The sequence below is a fragment of the Staurois parvus genome, unplaced genomic scaffold (genome assembly GCF_062004578.1).
Source record: "Staurois parvus isolate SC_StPar_1 unplaced genomic scaffold, SC_StPar_1.0 ptg000973l, whole genome shotgun sequence".
NCBI classification, from domain to species: domain Eukaryota; kingdom Metazoa; phylum Chordata; class Amphibia; order Anura; family Ranidae; genus Staurois; species Staurois parvus.
Window position 1 is genome coordinate 813,849 of NW_028318769.1, and position 21,545 is coordinate 835,393.

Genomic DNA, 21,545 nt, shown 5'->3' on the forward strand with positions numbered 1-21,545 from the left:
TTTCACACCTTCCTTCCTCTTCCATGTCTGTAGATATTAGACATTTGTAAGTATGTTAAACGAGCATAACCCAACAAAAAGGGTAAGGGGAGTTGAGAGCAAAATTTAACCCTGGTGGTGTGTGTAGTTTTTATTTTACCTGTATTCTTTAACCACTTGAGCTCCAGAAGATTTTACCCCCTTCGTGACCAGGCTATTTTTTGCTCTTCCACTCTGTGCTACTTTAACTGTTAATTGCATGGTTATGCAGTACTGTACCCAAATGAAATATATATAATTTTTTCCACAAAAATAGAGCTTTCTTTTGGTGGTATTTGATCACCACTGTTTTTTTTCATCTTTTGCAATATAAATGAAAAAAGATTGAAAATTTTGAAACAAACAATATTTTTTTTATTTTCTTCTATAAAAACTCATCCAATAAAAAAAAAAAAAAAAAATCGAATTTCTTCATAAATGTTGGCCAAAGTGTACTCTGCTACATATCTTTGATGAAAAAAAGTCCCAATAACTTTATATTGATTGATCTGTGTGAAAGTTATAGCACCTATTGTGTGTGTTTTTTTAAATACTACTAATGGCAGCGACTCCTATTGGGATTGTGGTAGTATGGAGGGCAATCTGACACTAACTGATGCTGGGGGAACTGGCTAACTGCCACTGACATCTCAAGTGACATTAATACAGTGATAATACTATACACTCTGACACTGGCTGGGAAGTGGTTAACATCTAGGGCAATCAAGGAGGTAAATGTTTGTCTAACAAAGTGTGTAGTGTGCTGCTTTTATGAGGAGATCTCTAACTTTCTCATCCCTGCTTTGCGTAAGGGTACATAGCGAGCACGTGGGCGCCAAGTGGTTAACATGTCTATTAAAGTGTATCTGAAGACCAACGTTTTTGTAGTTTTGGATAAGGAATGGAAGATTTATAGTGTCTATCAGTTTTTATTGCTGTCTCAATGTCCTCACAAGGGATAATAATCCCTCTTTTGTCCTAGTGACCATTTTTATTGAGACTAAAAGTTATGGGAAAGTAAATTTTGAGTTGTATGGAAATAGAAGGGCAGTCTTCCAATGGGGGTACTTGTTCTGGTGACAACTGTTTGAGGGGATTTTTCTTCACTTTGGAGTGATTTCTTCTCACTTCCTGTTGTGTCTAGGAAGTTAAGGAAAATCTCCCTATTGAGACACAGAAAAAAAAAAGATAAAAATGTCATGGGTTTTTCATCCATTAGCTACTCTACCCAAAACATAAAAACAAAGAATGTTTCCACTTTATATATACTTGTCCCCCCATGCTTGGTCACAACTGTTTTTCCTAAATATTAACAGCTTTTAATTTTTTTTTTTTTTTTTACAGTTGGTTCTTTTGTCAGGGAGCCTTGAGGCTAAAAAGAGAGGACGCCCAAAAAAGATTATATTACATCACTCTGGTATATTGCCTCTAACCCCTAAAAGACCAAGAGGGAGACCGAGGAAGAAGGGAGGCTTTTCAGAAGTTCCAAGTCAGGATCATCAGGTAACCAATCAGATGCCTCCATACTGCACACATTACTCTCATGAGAACAAAAATTGGAAACTTCAGCCAAGACTTTTTTTCTTTTTTTTTTTTTCCTTTTTGGGCAGAGCGAGGGTTTAGACCACATCAGGATTTTAGTGCTTACTCTATATACACTGTATGATGATCTGGTAGCCACATGGGTTGTTTGGTAAAAATCTCCTCAACAAGGATGGAGAGAGCACTACCTTAATGACAGGCATTTTGCTTGTACGTGGTTCTTTTTTCTTTTCTTTTTCCCCTTCTCTTCCGTTCCCTGTAGAACCAGCTCTATGTTAGCCTATGTGTCCGTGCACATTAGGGCATTTAGAGGCATATTTGCAGAGGAGATTTTAGAGGCAGAACAAAAAAACATTGCAAGTGCGTCTTTGAGAGAACTTTTCAGGCACAAAAAGAAAGCAAAGCGCTTATAAATGCAGTGTTTAGGAGCGGTCAGCGTTTTCATTCAGCAGAGGGGAATTTTTTTCTGGGGAAAAAAACGCTTATAAAAGCAAATCCCCGTAAACCTTTGTGCAATATGCGCTACTATTAGGTTTTTTTTATGCTGCTTTTTCTGCCAGAGGTTCTGGCTTTTTTTTTTATGCTGCTAGTGTGCATAAACACTTATTGTTGTGTCTCCATTGGAGAGACTTTAATTTCCCCTTGTGATGACTACCCAGGAAGTGGGAAATTATTATAGGTACTTATATAGCGCCATCAATTTACGCAGCTCTTTACACTTATATTGTACATTCACATCAGTTGAAATAATAAAATACACTAATAGTTTTGGAACTGTGTCTACTATCCTCGCCATCCCTCTTTGAAACATTGCTTTGTTTAACCTCCTCGGCGGTCTGATTATTTCCGATTTTTTGTGCTGAAAGCGGTACCATTTTTTTGCATGGAAATACGTAGTTTTTTATTGTAGGCTGTAATTTTTAGGAATAACTCACTGAAATCTGTACGAACAAGAGTCTATTAAACATCCCGGATATGATAAAAAACACGAAATCATAAATTATAATTTAATAAATAATCATAAAAAATAATATAATAATAAATTTAATTCAATAATATAATCAAACCAAAAACACTGAAATTTGAAATACAGAGGCAAATTCGCACATCGCTGAGCAAAGTCGCAAAATCGTTTTCAGTGTCTGATGACGAATTTCCCCCACGAATCATTATCACTCAATTCTGCAAGTGGTTCTGATTTACTATCGCTGTTCTCTAGCCGGTCTAAAACCGCTTTTGACGTAAAGGGACACTTTTTGGACGCCATGGACTTTTCTAAGTTTCCAGGCAGAAAGAACAAAATGCAGGCAGGGCACAGGACAAAGCAGTAGGGACAAAATTTTAAAAAAATTTCAAGTTTGCCGCCGATTCCGGCGCCCGTATGTCCCGAAGTCACAGGGACCGGAACACAGAAGCCGGATGCCGGCATCAGCCGGAGGAGATGGCCGGGGACGCTGCAGGGGACACATCGTGGGAGCGAAGGACAAGGTAAGTGCTGCAGGGACTCCCTGAGCAACGCCGCATGGTAAGCTCGAGTGTAGCTCGGGGTTACCGCTTTTGGTAGTGACATTTTACCCCGAGCTACACTCGGGAATACTGCTAGGGAGGTTAAAACCAGTGCACTTTGTGTGATTTGATTAGAAAATGTGGTAGGTACTTTTATTAGCCTTACCAAGCAATAACTTCTTTATATTTTTGTTCTTTTTTCAGTCAGCACTTATGTCAGGGACCTTTGAAGTTAAAAAAAGAGGACGTCCAAAGAAGCTTAAATTGCACAACTCTACTTTAATGTCTTTAACTCCAAAAAGACCAAGAGGTAGACCAAGCAAGAAGAAGAGCTTTTCAGAAGTACCAAGTCAGGATCAAGAGGTAACTAATTGGATACCTCCACGGTACACACGATGATGTGATAATAAAGCAGAGCTCCAGTCTCATCTGAAGAAAATAGTGGCTGTTTTTTTAAAAGTCAGCAGCTGATTTTTAAATAAACAGCCACTCACCTTTCCTACGATCCAGCGATGTGCTCACCCCAGCCAGATTCACCAGCTGTCCTCTCTCCTCAGCGCTGGCATCTTAAGTATGGGCACCCGAGTGTGAAAGCTTGCGGCTTCACTGCTGGGTGTCCGCTACACATGCGTGAAGAGCGCTGGGGGGGGGGGGGCACTTGGAAAGTGAGAGGGGCCAGGAGCAATGGCGGGGGACCTCAGAATAGGATTTGGGCTGCTCTTTTCAAAACCATTACACAGAGCAGGTATATATAACGTGTTTGTTATTTTAAAGAAAAATTTAATATCACTTTAATAACACTTTAAACCATCACCTATGAATAATAAAATGTTCGTAGTTTTTCACCGTTGCCCAGGCATGTGCAATTGTACAACATGACATGTTTGGTATCTATTTACTTGAAATGATTTTATTTTCTTTTATTATTTATCGAACTATTGGGTATTTTGTCATTTTGTTAAAATTAAAGTATATTTAAAAAAAAAAAAATTTTTTTAAAAACTGTTGTGAAAATATCATGTAGTATAAAAAATTGCAGCACCCATTTAATTCTCTAGGGCAGTGATGGCGAACCTTTTTGAGCCCGAGTGCCCAAACTGCAACCCAAAACCAACTTATTTCTTTCAAAGTGCCAACACTGCAATGAAACCTGAATATCGAGCTTTTGGTTTAGAAAAAACAACTCGTACAGTAGTGCAAACTAATTAACAGTACAGGGATGACCAGAGACTGCGGACACAGTACAGGGATGACCAGAGACTGCGGACACAGTACAGGGATGACCAGAGACTGCGGACACAGTACAGGAGATGACCAGAGACTGCGGACACAGTACAGGAGATGACCAGAGACTGCGGACACAGTACAGGAGATGACCAGAGACTGCGGACACAGTACAGGAGATGACCAGAGACTGCGGACACAGTACAGGAGATGACCAGAGACTGCGGACACAGTACAGGAGATGACCAGAGACTGCGGACACAGTACAGGAGATGACCAGAGACTGCGGACACAGTACAGGAGATGACCAGAGACTGCGGACACAGTACAGGAGATGACCAGAGACTGCGGACACAGTACAGGAGATGACCAGAGACTGCGGACACAGTACAGGAGATGACCAGAGACTGCGGACACAGTACAGGAGATGACCAGAGACTGCGGACACAGTACAGGAGATGACCAGAGACTGCGGACAGTACAGGAGATGACCAGAGACTGCGGACAGTACAGGGATGACCAGAGACTGCGGACAGTACAGGGATGACCAGAGACTGCGGAAAGTACAGGAGATGACCAGAGACTGCGGACAGTACAGGGATGACCAGAGACTGCGGACACAGTACAGGGATGACCAGAGACTGCGGACACAGTACAGGGATGACCAGAGACTGCGGACACAGTACAGGAGATGACCAGAGACTGCGGACACAGTACAGGAGATGACCAGAGACTGCGGACAGCACAGGGATGACCAGAGACTGCGGACAGCACAGGAGATGACCAGAGACTGCGGACAGCACAGGAGATGACCAGAGACTGCGGACAGCACAGGAGATGACCAGAGACTGCGGACAGTACAGGGGATGACCAGAGACTGCGGACAGTACAGGGGATGACCAGAGACTGCGGACAGTACAGGGGATGACCAGAGACTGCGGACAGTACAGGGGATGACCAGAGACTGCGGACAGTACAGGGGATGACCAGAGACTGCGGACACAGTACAGGGGATGACCAGAGACTGCGGACACAGTACAGGGGATGACCAGAGACTGCGGACAGCACAGGGGATGACCAGAGACTGCGGACAGCACAGGGATGACCAGAGACTGCGGACAGCACAGGGATGACCAGAGACTGCGGACAGCACAGGGATGACTGCTGACCTTTGGGGAGGGAGGGGGAGCGGGTACCTGAATTTGACAGGTACCCGCTCTTACTTCCGCAGAGTTTTTTTTTTTATCTTACCTGTTCCTTTATCCAGCCGCGCGTTGTCTTCCCGGCTTCTGTAGTGTGGGCGCTCGTCGGACAGCCGGATGCCCAGTGCGCATGAGCGAGAAGCGCTGCGCTTTGTGATTGGTCCGGCGGCTTCTGGGATCTGTCATGTGTCCCAGGTACCGCCTTACCATTCACAAAGAGCACTGCTTCTTGTGCATGCGCACTTGTGACCCGGCTGTCACGCACACTACAGCCGAGAAGACAGCGCGCCGCTGGATTCTCCTGGCGTGCCCACAGATAAGGCTTCGGCGTGCCGGCTGTGGCACGCGTGCCACGGGTTCGCCATCACTGCTCTAGGGCGTCTGCTTTAAAAAATATATTTGGGGGTTTTAAAGCAGAACACCTAGGGAAAAAAATTTTGTGCCCCATGCAGTGGGGCTGTGTCCATGCGCATGGGTTAACTGCTCGACTGTTGGTCTGTGGGCGTGGTGACATCAGGAACAGTCCTGCATAAGAATGCTAGATGCAGGAGCAGCAGGGACTGGTGGGAGGATCATTGAATTAGGCAAGTATATTGCTGCCCTCCTCACACGTAGACAAAAGCGAGCAGTTAACCTGTGCAGTGCGGGCACAGCTTCCAGAGTTTATTTCCCAAAGTTATGCTTTCAGCAATTTTTCTTGCAAAGTGTACTTAACAAAAAGGTAAAATAAATAGGCCTGGTCTTGAAGTGGTTAAAGTAGACAGGTATACAGGCATGTATAACATTTTTCAATACACACTTCTCCTGGGTCAAGTCTTCTCGGATCAGAGCTTAGGATAGAATTGGTGCTATACTCGTGTTCAGCTCCAGGTGCTACATTAGTTGTAATGTAACTGAGAGTAGATAACATGAATGCAGAATACAAATGGCGGTAAGGGACTGTGCTGCTTTTCAATGAAATTCACATGACTTTGGAGTTCACACAAGTGTGACTGAAGCCTAAACCCTGGTTCACACTGATGCATTCCAAAACATATATTTGCATGTCAAGGGAGATAACATGGCTTTCTCTGGAGATCGTTCAGGCCTATGTGTTCCAATAGGATACGATTTCCAGAAGGGTCCTGTGCATGTTTGGTGTGTTGTGTCTTTGAGCCGTAGACTTGAATGGAAAGAGCGGTGAACACACAGATGTTCAGAGAACATGTGATTTTAGTGCATACACCTGTTTCTAATGTCACAAAATTAGCCATAAAGAAATTGTAGCTGTGCATAACTGCAGCAGAATCGCACTGCAACTGCTCCTGAAATTGAACTTGAAAACACATAGAAATAGCACCACATCAGTGTGAACCAGGGCTAATGTGCCAGATGCTTTCTTAGCCTTACCAAGCAATAACTATATTTAATTCTTCTTTTTATTTTTTTTTTCCCAGTTAGCTCCTATGTCAGGGACCTTTGAGGTTAAAAAGAGAGGGCGCCCAAAGAAGATGAAGTTGCACCACCCTACTTCATTGTCTTTAACCCCAAAAAGACCAAGAGGGAGACCGAGGAAGAAGGGTATCTTCTCTGAGGTACCAAGTCAGGAGCAGGATCAAGATCAGGATCATGAGGTAACCAGATGTCCCCACACTGCACACATTACTTATGTGAGACAGAAAACTGAAACCTCCCACCAAGTCTTTTTTTTTTTTTTTTTTTTTTTTTTCCCTACCCCACATCAGGGTTTTTTCTATTATGCATTTTATTGGTAGAAGATAACAGCATACATTTATGAGGTGTGACCATTTAATTCCCAGAATGCCCGCTGCGTAGCACTATGATGGTGAGTCACACAGCCATTTGCACTCCAGCGTGTTCTGACATGTTCTAACTTGCACTCTCCTGGAAGGTAGACCATGCGACTCGGTCTTTATGGAGCAGTAGAAGAAAGAACACGTGTGTGCATTGCGCTGTTGGCAGAAAATGAGTGACCGGAATCTGGAGGCGCACATTAACATCAAATTTTGTGTGAAACTTTAGCTCAGTTACAGCAGAACTATGGTTAGCATTCGATGAAGCAATAAAGTGTTTTTGAATGGCATAAGGCAGCCTTTTTCAACCAGGATGCCCAGGCACCCTAGGGAGCCTTCAGGATTCATCATGGGTGTTCTGGTAAGATGCCTAAAAAAGTGTATACAGGCCAGCAGGCGGATCAGGCCTCAGGATCAGGATCAGTGTCCGTGTTTGCTGGCAATCAGTGACCATCATTTGAATCCGTGCCCATCAGTGACTCTTCATCAGTGCAGCCTATAAGTTCCCAGTGAAGGAGAAAAATTACTTTTTTTACAAAACTTTATAACATTAACTAAGAAACTTCTTTTTTTTTTTTTTTAAATGTTTGGTCTTTTTTTGTTTATTTTAGCAAAAAATAACCCCAGTGGTGATTAAATACCAACAAAAGAAAGCTCTATTTGTCTCAAAAAAGGAAAAAAATGTAGTTTGGGTACAGTGTTGTATGACCGTGCAATTGTCAGAGTATGAGAGCGCTGAAAGCTGAAAATTGGCCATGGCAGGAAGGGGGTAAAAGTGCCCGGTAGTTAAGTGCTATAGAACACTAGCTGTGTGGTTGGACAGGACAACCCCTCCCTCTACAACTGCCTGAAGCTAGCAAGGATATGGCTGTATTGTGGACTGCCGCATGTCGTGTCAGCCAACCCTTTGCTAGCTGGGTTGGAGAGGGGGGGGGCATCCTGACCAACTGCGTAGCTAACCCTCAACTTCACTACAAAGTACTACTTGTATGTTGTCCTCTGAGGGGCACTGTAATAAAAAAAAATAGAAAGCACCTCCATTTGAGACTGTGAATTGATGTTTCTGAAAATGCTTTTTATTTTGGCATTTGGAGTAAAGTTTTGCCATTTTTGTATTTTGCAGTTGAAAAGTTCGGAATCAAACACTGAGGATGAAGATGATATTGACAGCGAGGAAGATGACCATGAGCGTGATCGTGACCGTGAACGCGATCGTGACCGCGATCGTGACCATGATCGCGATCGTGACCATGATCGTGACAATGATCGTGACAATGACCATGACAATGATAATGATAATGACAATGACGATGATGAGGAGGAGGATGAAGAAGATAAATAAGTTCACGACCTTTGGCAGAGAACTGGTAGGGATTTTTTTTCAAATGTTTCTTTATCGTACATCATGGGACACAGCGCAGGCTATTCATGACTGTGGGTTATATGCCACCTATAGGTGAACGGACACTGGCTGACCAATCAGAGTGGAGGTTCTCCCCTGTATAACTCCTCCTACACAGGAAGTACTTCAGTTTTTTTCGCCAGTGTCTGTAAGGTGGATGGTTACTGAAAGTGTTGTTGTGCTCCTGGAGCATACCTAAGGTCTAGTACGGTCCCTTCGAGAATCATGGACTTTAATCGGATCCATTCGGAAAGCTGTGAGCTAAAATGGATGGTACCCAACCCTCGCTGGATAAGGAAAAGAATCCTCGGTTTTGCCTGTAATGCAGCCTTATGGTGCTGGACCCCGTGTAGATGGGACCCTGTGCAGTTTTAAATCTGACCAAGGTGCTTTCCAGCGAGGTGCTATACAGGTCCGAGGCAGTGGCCCCACATTATGGGGATTGGGTCCTTGAAGGTCTGTATGGCAATGTCCGCCATGATGGGTGAAGGTTGGTGCTTGGCAGAAGTTGGGAACTTGCGGCGGGACTGGTAAGCTTTCTTTTTTTTTTTTTTTCTTTTTTTTTAAACAAAGCTCAAATTTGGAGGGAAAAGGAGAGATATTGTTTGGCCAAGGTTTCCACTAGAGGAGCATTTTATCCCATTACATGCTTGCCTGTTATTTCTGTTGGTGGCCACTAGAGGGAGCATTCTGGTCCTTAGGAGTGCGGCCGGCCATCGACTGTGGGGCGCATGCATGGCGGGTTGCACGCTCACAAGGATTGAATGCGCAGTTACGGCTGGAGACGGAAGTTGGCCATATTCATTTATCAGGAGGCCTGGGCACACGTGGGCTGCCACTGATGGATTCCTGTGGCCGGGACACAAAGCAGGCTATTCAGTGGTTCACGTGAGTACTCCCCTGAGGGGGAAGGAGCATTGGCCCAGTCAGTCAGACGCTGCCCTTGGTGGCTCATAAGCTCAGCAATTTGCATTGAGTGTTTTCTTCCGCACACTACTTGCATAGCTGTATCTTATGGTCTGTGTTTACTATTGGAGGTGCAAAGGTTTTTACACTATCTGAAGTAATGTCTTCCAATAAGTGGAGTGGGGGAGGCACAGCAGAAAAGGGCACTAATGTGCTGCGGCTAGGTCCTGAGGAACCTGGCTGAATGTCTATTGTAATATCCTCTCCTGAGAGGCCAGAAGCGACTGAGCAGTTTGAGCCACTGCATTTATCTGGCATTGTGGCTACTACTGGGGTATCTGTCTCGGCATATGTAACCAAGGATGATCTTGCTTCAGCCTTAGTAGGTTTAGAGGATGAGAGCACAGGTGTAAGTGCATTGGTTTCTCAGGGGACTAAGAAGCGGAAGAGATCCCCGTCACTAGAACCACCAATCCTGGAGCAGGAATGGGTGGAACCTGAGGATGAGAAAAAAACTGGAGGAAGGTCTGGCAGTAGAGTCTGTCTGAGGGGTCACAGCCTGAGGCGAAGCAGGAAGTCTCTGCCTCCCAATCTCAGAGGTTTTGTCCAGAACCTCACTGATAAGGAACGATCTGGATTCAGGCTACCTCTGATAGAAACCTCTGAGGTTACTTATTCTTTTTTGGGCTGTTTGAAGCCTCCGCAGAATACTCAGGCCTTTCCAGTGCATCCTTTTCTGGAGCAAATTATGTATGCTGATGTATGGATCATCCAGACAGGGTTTTTGTTCCACCAAAGAGGTTTTCTTTTTTGTACCCCATGGAAGAGATGTTTAAGAAATGGGATATGCCTGTAGCTGATGCAGCTGTTTCATCACTGAATAAGTCTTGAAAAGTCCTGTGTATAATGTACAGGTTTTCAAGGATCCAGCGGATAAAAAACTGGAGTCTCTCCTTAAGGCCTCCTGCTCCCTGTAAGCTTCTGCCGCACAGCCAGCAGTGGCAGCTATTGGCATTTGCCAGAGTCTTTCTTACCATGTCAAACGACTGCTTGGAAGACCATCGGTGCAGGGAGAAAACTCGGCCGGGGATTTGGAGGATGTTCCACGTGCTTTGTTTTGCGGTTGATGCTCTTAAGGAATCCAGTAAATTTCTTTCTTGGCCCCCCTATCAGTGTACATGCGCAGGGTTTTGTTTCTAAAGAGTTGGTCGGCAGAACTGCTATGCAAAACATTATTGGCAGGTTTTCCCTTTCATGGAGAGCGGTTATTTGGGGAAGATTTGGACAAATATATTCAAAAGATTTCAGGGGGTAAGAGTTCTCTTCTACCCTTTTTAAAAGGAGATCCAAGCTCCCTTCTTTTAAGGTGTCAGGGGCTTCGGTTGTTGGCCCCTCATCCACCAGGCAGTCGTTCCAGCATACACAGGTCCCAGCCTCCAGGGGTTGAACTCAGAAGCAAAACCCGAGGAGGCTCTGGGTGTAAGTCATCCAAGGCAGATCCAAAGTCTGCCTCCTTATGAAGGGGCGCCCCCACTTGTTCGGGTGGGGGGAAGGCTTTTGGAAGTTTTTGCTGCCTTGAAAGGCTTTAATCCAAGACAAGTTGATAATTTCCATGATTTCTCTGGAGTACAGATTAGAGCATTTTGGGTCTCCCCCCCCCCCCCCCCCTGGTTTCTAAGATCAAATGTACTACTGTCTCGGGGTGATCACAGAGGTTCCAGCGGACTAAAGATTTTAGGGGTTTTATTCAAACCTGTTCAGTCCCAAAGCCAAATGGGGATGTAAGGCCCATTTTGGACCTCAAGGGGCTAAATCCGTTTATAAATGTCTGGTCTTTTATGGAATCAGTTCGGTCAGTAGTGGCCTCTTTACAAGATTTTTTTGGCATCCATAGACATGAAGGTCACATACCTACATGTGCCAATATTCATTCCTCACCAAAGATTTCTGCGATTTGCAGTAGGGGCTCAGCATTTCCAGTTCATAGCACTACCGTTTGGTCTGGCCATGGCTCCCAGAGTTTTTAGAAAAATTCTTGCTCTGGTGTTGGCTGCTCAGAACTTGGGGGTATTGGTCATAGGTTATCTAGATGATCTGTTGCTCAGAGGTCAGTCGGTGTCAGGTCTGAAGCAGGATGTGGTCCTTACGATGTAGATCCTGAAACAGCTGGGCTGGGTGCTCAACTTCAAAAAGCCAGCCCTGGTGCCAGTACAGAGCCTGGAGTATTTGGTAATGGTCCTAGACACAGTTCAGGCAAAATGTATTTCTGCTTCTAGAGAAATGAGGTTTTCAATTTAAAAGCCAAAAATTCTCCTTCAATTCGCCTCCTGTATGAGGTTGCTTGGGAAGATGGTGTCCTCGTTTGAGGCTGTTCCCTATGCCCAATTCCACAACAGACCGCTGCACAGGAACATTCTGATTGTTTGGAACAAGAAGATTCTGGCCCTTGATTACTGTATGTCTCTGTTTCCAGAGGAACTGTGAAGCCTGAATTAGTGGTTGATGACTCTGATTCCAGGGGAATGGACTTTGCATCCCGAAGTTTTCAAGGGAATCTGCATCCCGAGGTTTTCAAGGGAATCTGCCAGCAATGGGGGGTTGTCCGGGCATCGATCTATTGGCATCCAGGTTCAACAGCAAGGTTGGTCTTTTGCTGTCTAGGGTAAGTGACCCTTCCACGGCGGGGGTAGATGCCTTAGTGGTACCTTGGAACCAGTTTTCACTGATTTATGCCTTTACTCCGAAATCAGCTGCTGCCATGTCTTATGCAGGATTTGGGAGCAGCCTATTCCAGTGATGCTGATTGCCCCGGCCTGGTGTGCAAACATAGTGAAGGTGGCAGTAGACAGGCCGTAGTCTCTGCCATGTTGGCCCGACTTGCTTTCTCAAGGTCCTATATTGCACCCAGCTCTAGGCATGTGTTCCAGTCTTCTGGATGTGCGAGGGGCGATTGGGTCTTTCCTGTTGATGTCGGGGTCCGCCTTCCTCAGAATGGGCTGAGGAAATCCCAGGCGCCAGAATGCAATTTCTAGTCGCCATGGCGACCTGACGTCTGGGATTTGTCAAGCCATGTTCAATGCTGTTATATATAATGTTTGGGGTTTAGTGAAATGCTTTGCAAATTAATACCTGCTTGTCTTCTTTTAAAGAAAACTCCAACTGATGAACATTTGATTTGCTTAAATGCTGCATGTCAAACAACAAAGTGATACTTTTTTTAATAAAAATACTTAAAAAAATTTTTTAATGTTTTAAAAATTGCAAAAATAAGTTTAGTCAAAACATCTTCTAAAGAAAAATTAGCACAAGGGACAGTATTTACAGTCAATATGCTGTGTTCCTTTTTCTGCTGGCTGCAATTTTAGTTGAAATCCGCCAATCCCCTCCTAACCCCTGCAGACATATACCCTTTGATGCAGCAGGAGTTATACAAGTCAAAAGACCTGTCATAGGCACTGTTCAAGAGTGCGGACTATGCCTGCCCTTTTCACCCCCCTTCTTTATTTAAAGAAGTTCTACTATAGCTTCCATTAACAAAAAGCAATCCTTGAATTAAAGTGGCGGACTATTCGTTCATCCACGTGTCCTCCATTCAAAGATCGCTTTTAACCACTAGAACCTGTAGTACAGCAACTATAAATGGAAGAGGGCACAAAGGGTGGGTTTAATTGGCCCTTTGAAGAGTGCCTGAGACAGGTCCCTCGGTTTATATTGACTTCCACTCCGCACTGGAAGATTATGGCTTCAGGGGTATGGGGTGAATTGGAAAAGTTTGGGTTTCAACTAAAATCAGAGCTAGGAAGAGGGTCAGGCACCCTGCAGAGAAGGCTGACAGTAGAGCTAATAGGATTTGACATTTCAGTCCCAATGGTATGTTGATCACTTGTACATGTACTGTATATTAAAAACAAATATATATATATATACATTCACTCTGAGTACACCCCTTTTTGAAAAGTAATTTTAATCAATATCTCAATGAACACAAGAACAATTTTCAAAATGTTGACAAAACCAAATTTTATAGAACATTTGTTAAGCTCATTACATGAAAGTAAGGTTAATATCATGTAGATTACAAAATCTTCAGTTTTACTCAAATTAGTTGATGCAAAAATGAATCCACCCCACAAAAAAAACTACTACATCTAGTATTTTGTATGACCTTCATGATTTGTAAGGACAGCACCAAGTCTTCTAGGCATGGAATGAATAAGTTGGCGACATATTGCAACATCTATCTTTTTCCATTCTTCAAAAACGACCTCTTTTAGAGCCTGGATGCTGTATGAAGAGTGATGCTCAACTTGTCTCTTCAGAATTCCCCATAGGTGTTCGATTGGGTTCAGATCAGGAGACATACGTGGCCGGTGAATCACTTTCATCCTGTTCTTCAGAAATGCAACAGTGGCCTTAGATGTGTGTGTGTTAGATCATTGTCATGTTGGAAAAAAGCACGATGACCAAGGGCACAGTGTGATGGTAGTATCTTCAATGAAATGCAGCTCCCCGACACCAGCAGCACTCATGCAGCCCCACACTGCCACCACCATGTTTCACTGTAGGCATCATGCATTTTTCATTGTACTCCTCACCTTTGCGATGCCATACTCCAGAGTACAGAGTCCCAGTAGTCTTCTTTTTCAGCATGTGCCCTGGCAAATTCTGACGGGCTTTTTTTGTGCTTGGGCTTTAGGAGAGGCTTCCTTCGTGGACTACACCCATGCATGCCATTCCTCTGCAGTGTTCACCATATTGTGTCCTGGGAAACAGTCACCCCAGTTTGGCTTTCTACTTCTTTAGCTAACTGCAGTGAATTTGCTTGGCAATTTTCTTCAACCCTTCTCATCAGAAGATGTTCTTGTGGAGGTGTTAACATCTGTGGACGGCCTGGATGTCTCTGTGAGATGGTTTCAGTTCCATCTTTGTTAAACTTTTGTATCACTTTTGCTACTGTATTTTGAGAGACAAGTAAAGCTTTGCTGATCATCTTGTAGCCTTCTGTAAAGAAATTATTTACTTTCTCAGTCCAGGTGACATTCCTCTTCCATGTGGTGCCATTGCTGACAGCATATAATGTGATGGGTTTTCTTTAACCCCTTTTATAATCAACTGTCTGCTGGACACCTGTTTAATGAATAATTAGACTCACCTGTAGTTGAATTCTTGTTAATTAGGATTTTGTTATATAAAATTTAGCTTTGCTCCTAAGATTTTCATTGGGGTATATTCATTTCTGCAACATGGTCTTGAACGAATTTGTTAGAAAAAATACTTTTTTGTGTGTGCAAATTAACAAATCTTGTTTGCAATCAATGGCCGGCATTAGTGGGAGTATTTTGTAGTATAGTGTCCCACAGGAAATGTTGATTCTGAAAGGAAAGTGAAGGTTTTCTGACATCTGTTGGGGTGTACTCATTTATGCTGAGCGCTGTATACAATTTTTTTATCTTCATTTTGCTTTTCGCTCATTTAACTATCACAAAATGACACCAACGCTAACAATCTTCCGGTGTTTGTTTTTCTGCAGGAATCCCTCTGATGACCAGCCCACAGCAGCGTGAATTTCGAGCTGAAACAACTTGTCCAAAGAGACAGCTTTTTGTATTAGCGGGGCAGTGTAAAATGATGTACATTTCCATGTGTAGTGACGTTTTTAAAGTTGTGCGATTTCCAGTTGCGGTTTCAGATTTTTTTTTTATTTTTTTTTTAAATATTATGTTAACCAAGCTTAAGCGTAACGACCTGCGGGAGGGAAAAAAACAAATATTTTTACAATGTGAATTGTAACAAGGCAAACTTTTACATGTTACCTGTTTTAGCATACTTTAGCTTTGATGTAGTCAGGATGTTTTTTTTTTTTGTTTTGTTTTTTCTATGAAGTGATACTTGAGCTCACCTTACCAGGGGATGTTGAATTCAATTTTGTTGTAAAAACAAAAGGGGTTCACTTACAGATGTGCAAATGCTAAGAGGCAGACATGGATTAAGGCAGAATGGGGGGGCGCCCTAGGCAAGGTAGAAGCTTTGCACCCCCGAGCCCCCTCATCCTTAAAATTGATCAGGATTGTAGTTGGTGCAGAGAAGCTGCTCCATCTACATTGCCCACTCCATCAAACACAGAACAGCCTACATCTGCATCTTATCTTGTGCTGTGACAGGCGGGTTGACCAGTTTTACTTTCCTCTATTTTCCTAAGTGTTGTAGTTGGGCCCCATGAGCATTCACTAGGCCAGAGGCTTCTGATTAGGTTGCCTTGTAGATGATCTGGCTCTGCTAAGAGGTAGCAATAATGTCAAAATTCCACTTAGTTTACCCTTTTGTATGCAATCATCATGACTCACCAGATTTCTATTTCCTAGCGGGACTGTAGCAACATGTCACATGTTTTTGTGTTATGCAGCCTTTCTCCTATGCTTCGGTGGGTGAGCCTGCAGTGGGCTGGCAAAGGAGGTATTGCTAGGTGAGGGGACAGAGCGGGTTGCATTTTTCCCAAGCTTATTTTGGGGCCAAAGACATTGGTGACTATAGAGCTTTAGCTAAGAATGAAATTTAGAATCCTTTCAGCAATTATGCTGAGTCATTTTAACCACTTCCTGTCCTTAGGCCGTTTTTATAAAAGTTGTTATACCAGGATCATGATGGCACTACAGTCGTGATCTCGGTATAATTGTTTTAGCCCCAATGATTGTCTTGTCTTGCTTTTACAGGCAGTGGAAGGGGGTCCCCCCTCCTGCCATCGATTTTACCAGTCTCTCCCATCCAATCAGGGAGCCCGGTAAGGATGCATCCAGCTCTGGGCATACAGTGAGAGGAACTAATGTTGTTCTTCCCACTGTGTGATGTAAGAAACAGTAAGCGATGAGGATTTCGTCACTTCCGGTTTTGGTTTGTTGTTTACTGGCCAGTTAGCCAGTGTAGCAGCCAATCAGAGTGATCTGTGTCTAATCCGATGCATTGGAGGCCATCAGAGATCTGGGGTCTAATAGACCCCAGATCTCTCCATTAAGAGGACCTGTCATGGCCCATGCTATCACAAGGGCTGTTCATCCCTAGTTATAGCAGTAAAGTTGATTAATTTTTTTAAAACATTGTACCTTTTTATTTTTTTTTAAGGATTTTTAAAGCAGCCCCGTACTCGCGCTCAAAAGTGAGTGTGCGCATTGGTCCTGCAGGCATATGTAAACTGTGATCGCACCACACGTGAGGTATCACTAGAAATGTCAGAGCGAAAGCAATAATTCCAGCACCAGACCTCCTGTGTCCTTTTTAAAGTGTTGGAGATATTTAGGTACCGTAGTTTGGCGCGTTTCCGCAGGCGTGCGCAATTCTAAAGTGTGACATGTTTGGTATCTATTTACATCATTTATTATATTTTAAAAATTGGCTATTATATTGTTTTTGTGCATTAAAATTCGTTGATGTGTATTTTTTCTCAAACAATTGCATTTGAAAAACGGCTGCGCAAATATTGTGCGACATAAAAATATGCAACATCCACTTTTTTAATATATATTCTTTAGAGCCTCTGCGTAAATAAAAATGTTTGGGGTGCTACGCAGCTTTGTAGCAATAAATTATTTTTACATGCAGGAGAGGAATGTCAAAACTGGCCCAGACTGGAAGTGGTTAAATGCCAATATTTGTGTCTGAGTGGGGTGATCCTTTAATTTTGCACCACTGCATCTGCCTTAATTTAGATCTCACTTTAGTAATATGCCGCTGATTAGAGACCACCTTTCTCCCTACAGTTTGAAGAAGGGAAAAAGTCGCAACTATCTGTTGTTCCAGTGGCTGTTTTGACATATACGGTTAAAATTTAGCATGTTGGACATCCATTTCAAAACCATGTTCGTTATTATGGAGTTGACCCCAAACAGCCTCCATTCTTTTGGGAAGACTTGCCTCTTCATTTTAAAGTGTCTGTGGAATTTTGTCTCCATTCGACCTAAAGAGTACTTGTGAGGTCAGGTATTCATGTTGAATGAGAAGACTTGGCCAGTAATTGGCATTCTAATGAATTACAATGGTGTTCAGTAGGGTTGAGTTCTGGGCTTTGTACAGTACGCTCAAGTTCTTCCATACTGGTGCTGTGCTAAGGTTTGGGCCCAAACCCTTAGGAAACTGTCACAGGATATCAGGGAGCTGGCCCAATCAGCCGCAGCCAGAGCATTCTCTGGCCCAAAGCTGCACTTAAAGGGATTCTGGTGACATTATTGACCCAATGTGGCCACATGGCCCTATTTGGTCTGACATTGTCCCAATATGGCCATGTTTTGTCAGTGATGTCACTTGAATCCTTGCCTCTTTTTGTGTGGCTGTAGGACCGTGAATTCACCAGATGCTGCTGATTTGGTACGGTGGCCTGCTATCATGTGACAGCTTCCCAAGGTTCGGCCTGAACCTTTGCTCGTCACCACCCCACACCAAACATTTCAAATCATGTCTATATGGAGCTGGCTTTCTGCACAGGGGCACAATTATGCTGGATCAGAAAAGGGTTTTCACAACTGTCGGAAGAGCACAGTTTTCTAAGGTCTTTATTTTGCTGTAGTATTAAGGGTCTTTTCACATGGGTGTACCCCCTGTTGATGAATGAAAAACAGACAGCAATGCACTCCTATGGGCAGATAAATGTAAATGTATGATCAACTGTTCATATCCGTTTACATCCACATTCTTTCAGGTCCATTTTTCTTTTCTTTTTTTTTTTTTTTTTAAAAATAGAACAAGTGTTTTTTTTAAGTAAAGAAAAACTAAGGGACCCAAACGGATGTAAATGGACAAAAGCTCAGTTTTTGCATCCATTTTTGCATTGGTTGTTGGGAGATGGCACCCACAAGCATTCTAACAACCAGTGACACATCTCTGCTGTCAGCGGGGATGCTCCACTGACAGCAGAAGGTAAACAAAAGAAAAAAGAAATGCGGGTTACAGGGGGCAGTATGTACAGCAGATGGTGGTGAGGGGCAGGGCAGGCAGTGTGTGCAAAGAGAGGAATGGTGTTTACAATGACCAGATGACCGCTCCTTTTATGGTGGGGCTCCTATGGTGCTGAAGTAAACAAAGCAGCCTGCTACTGCATTCAGAACCGGCAATGACTTTCAGTACTCATTGCCCACTCATTGTAAACAGTGTACCTCTCCTCTCTTGCCCCTCTCCTTGCACACTCTGACCCCCCCCCTCTTTTCCTTCTTGCATAAAGAGGACCTGTCACCTATATGCTATCACATGGGGAGCGATTGGGCTATGATAGCAATAAAGTCATGTAAAAAAAAAAAATTTAAAGAGACATTTTTTTTTTAGCCCCCCATATACGCATGCACACATACATACAAAATCACATACACAAATGGCAGTTATGCTACACATGTTGCATATCACCATGCCACAATGAGATCGGTAATTTTAGCACCAGATCTGAAGGGGAGTTTACATCATATTGGCCATATAGTGCCGTTCTAACACCTGGAAGTTTGTTCAAAATTCTATTTTATTGGACGAGAAGCAAAACAAAGAACGGTTCACATGTGTGCATCCTTTAGAGCCAAGGTTCTCTGCTGAGAGCCTAATCACTGTGCACTGCCAGCACAGTGGCCAAGCTGTCACAGATGGCTCCCGGAAGCCAGTGAGATGGGCTTCCAATTATGTGAACACTGTAACAGCCTATTACAGTGGTCTTGTGATTATGAAGTCTGTCCCACCTAATGGCATTTAGACCCACTTAAAAGGGTTGCCAAGAAAGGGTTAAAAAGGGTTATTCTGTTTTAAGCAATTTTGGCTGACTTGAAAATATCTGCTCTGATTCCGATATCCTGGTACGATGAATAGATGAGAAGCGGGTAGTATAAATGCTCCTTAAGAAGCAGTAAGAAGTGCTACCATAGCATGGAAGCCCTCTATTCCTGCCAACAATGTCCTAACTTGCTGCACGTGGTGCTACTTTGCACTGATGGTCACAGTGTATGCCAGTGGGTTTAAAATCAAATTTGTGTCACTTCCTGTTATCGTTGGAAAGACATCTGCCCATCTATGTTCAAACTTAGAAAATGCTCTGCTTACTATTTTACTTTTGTCAATGACCCTCCATTGTCAAGAAATCATGGTTTTTATTTTTTGTTTGTTTTTTGCTTTTAGATATAGTGTGGTGTTATGTAATCAGTTTTACAAAATAAAATGTTGACTTAATTTTTTTTTCTTGCTTTAACTGTTTCTTTAAATCGTCATTAAACCCACACTATGATAAACTCTCATTACATTCTGTGAAACAGAGTGTGCATAGTTACTACAAAGCCACTAAAGCATTCCTTTTGTGCAGATTTGAAATATACCTGGTTGATCCTACCTTCAGCTGTCCCTCCCATCTTCTCTGTGTCCCCATTGCAGCCTGAGATTGTATAGACCAGCTGCTGTCATCTACTGAGCATGCTCCAGTTTCAGTTCCCGTCTAAGCTCTTCATTTCCTCTTCTTTTTTTTTTGCAGCCTACATGACTATAGAATCACACGTTTGGGCATATACACAGTGGTAAATGAATTCCCCTTCCATGTCCTTCTATTGCTAAACATTATGGAGGGGAAGGGGGGTATAGTGTGCTGATTGATTACATTTGCTAAGGATTTCATAAAAAGTTTTAATATAAATCCGTATTAAATATAATCAAATGTATTTGCTAATACATGTAAAATATTAAAAAAAACCTTAGCTGCAGTTTCCATCTGAAAAAAAGTTGTCAATCATCTTTGACTCTGCTCACACAATATTACTGCACAGAAAATACACCTTTGATGTTCAATAAAGATTTATAGGGAGCTTTAAAGCAGTTTTTTTGATATTTAGAATTTAATTTAAAATTTACTATACGGAAACTTTCTTTTTTTGGTCATGTGACTGACAGACTCATGGTAAGGCACATACACTAGTAGAGTAATAGAAGACTCTGGCAAGGATATTTTCCTGCTGATGCCAAAGAACAAGGAAAGATCATGTGACCACAAATATGCTCTGGAGGAAGAAGGTACTTACAGGTTTTAAAAAACAAAATACAATGACATTATATATATTTTATATGAATTGAGTATGGTGATTACCACATCTCTGTTTAGTACCACTTTAATAGAGAAGTGGACTTTTATGGTCCAAAGGAATACGGTTATCTGAGAGGTAATAAACACCTGGAAACATACACTTTGCTTAGCATGCATGTACTTCACATGAGAAAAAAATGAACATATTTATAACATCGTGTTCACCACTTGCCGCCCAGCCTATGGTCAAATGACGGCCGGCTGAACACTTCGTCCCTTCGGGATAGCGTCATGACGTCTTTCCCGGATCGCTCTGTGGCGATATCTGTCACCAGCCGTGTACCTTGGACAAGGCCGATGACAGATCTGTGTATCTGCCCCATTGCCAGCACCATGTGACCAATCACAGCAGGTCACATGACAGTTATATACAATGGGTGGCTTCCTTTTTTGCCATCCATTGTATACAACTGTGTCTAGCTATGAATGGTTACAGCGATCACATGCACAGGCTGGGCCAATCACAACCCATCTGTGTCATGTGATTAGCCAATCACAACTTAAAAAAAAACCTGAATAAATCGATTTCATTCAGTTAAATGCTTGCGTATAGCAAATAAATTCTTTGCTATAAGCAATCAAATTGTGTATTAAAAAAAAAAAAAAGCTACTGATCACTTTCCTAAAGTAGTACGTTAAAAAAAAGAAAAATGTAATAAAAAAATTGAAAAAAAATTTTTTTTCGTACTGTCACCAGTCAGTGTCCCTGATCACCACAACACTAGTTATATGCGGATGCTATACTGCACTGGTGACAGCATTTAAAAAAAAATTGTGAAAATTTTTTCTATTTCTTCATCTTCTGAAAAATTATGACAAAAAAATTACAACTTCAAAAAACTCGCCATGCCTTTTTATGAAGTATG

At 42.8% G+C, this 21,545-nt stretch overlaps 1 protein-coding gene across 3 annotated transcripts in view; it reads left to right on the plus strand.

Moving 5' to 3' along the window:
- The window catches only part of LOC149441568 (uncharacterized), a 57,081-nt gene extending 37,300 nt beyond the window's left edge, over positions 1 to 19,781 (plus strand). For 2 of the 3 annotated variants that reach the window (XM_089657175.1, XM_089657177.1), the window contains 5 exons: positions 1,363 to 1,521; positions 3,271 to 3,429; positions 6,929 to 7,105; positions 8,409 to 8,652; positions 15,124 to 19,781. In XM_089657175.1, the coding sequence (XP_089513301.1) occupies positions 1,363 to 1,521; positions 3,271 to 3,429; positions 6,929 to 7,105; positions 8,409 to 8,627 (714 nt within the window). In that variant the 3' untranslated portion in view covers positions 8,628 to 8,652; positions 15,124 to 19,781. The remainder of the gene's footprint in view (positions 1 to 1,362; positions 1,522 to 3,270; positions 3,430 to 6,928; positions 7,106 to 8,408; positions 8,653 to 15,123) is intronic. The other variant, XM_089657176.1, reaches the window with a different exon arrangement.
- Positions 19,782 to 21,545: the final 1,764 nt, after the last annotated feature.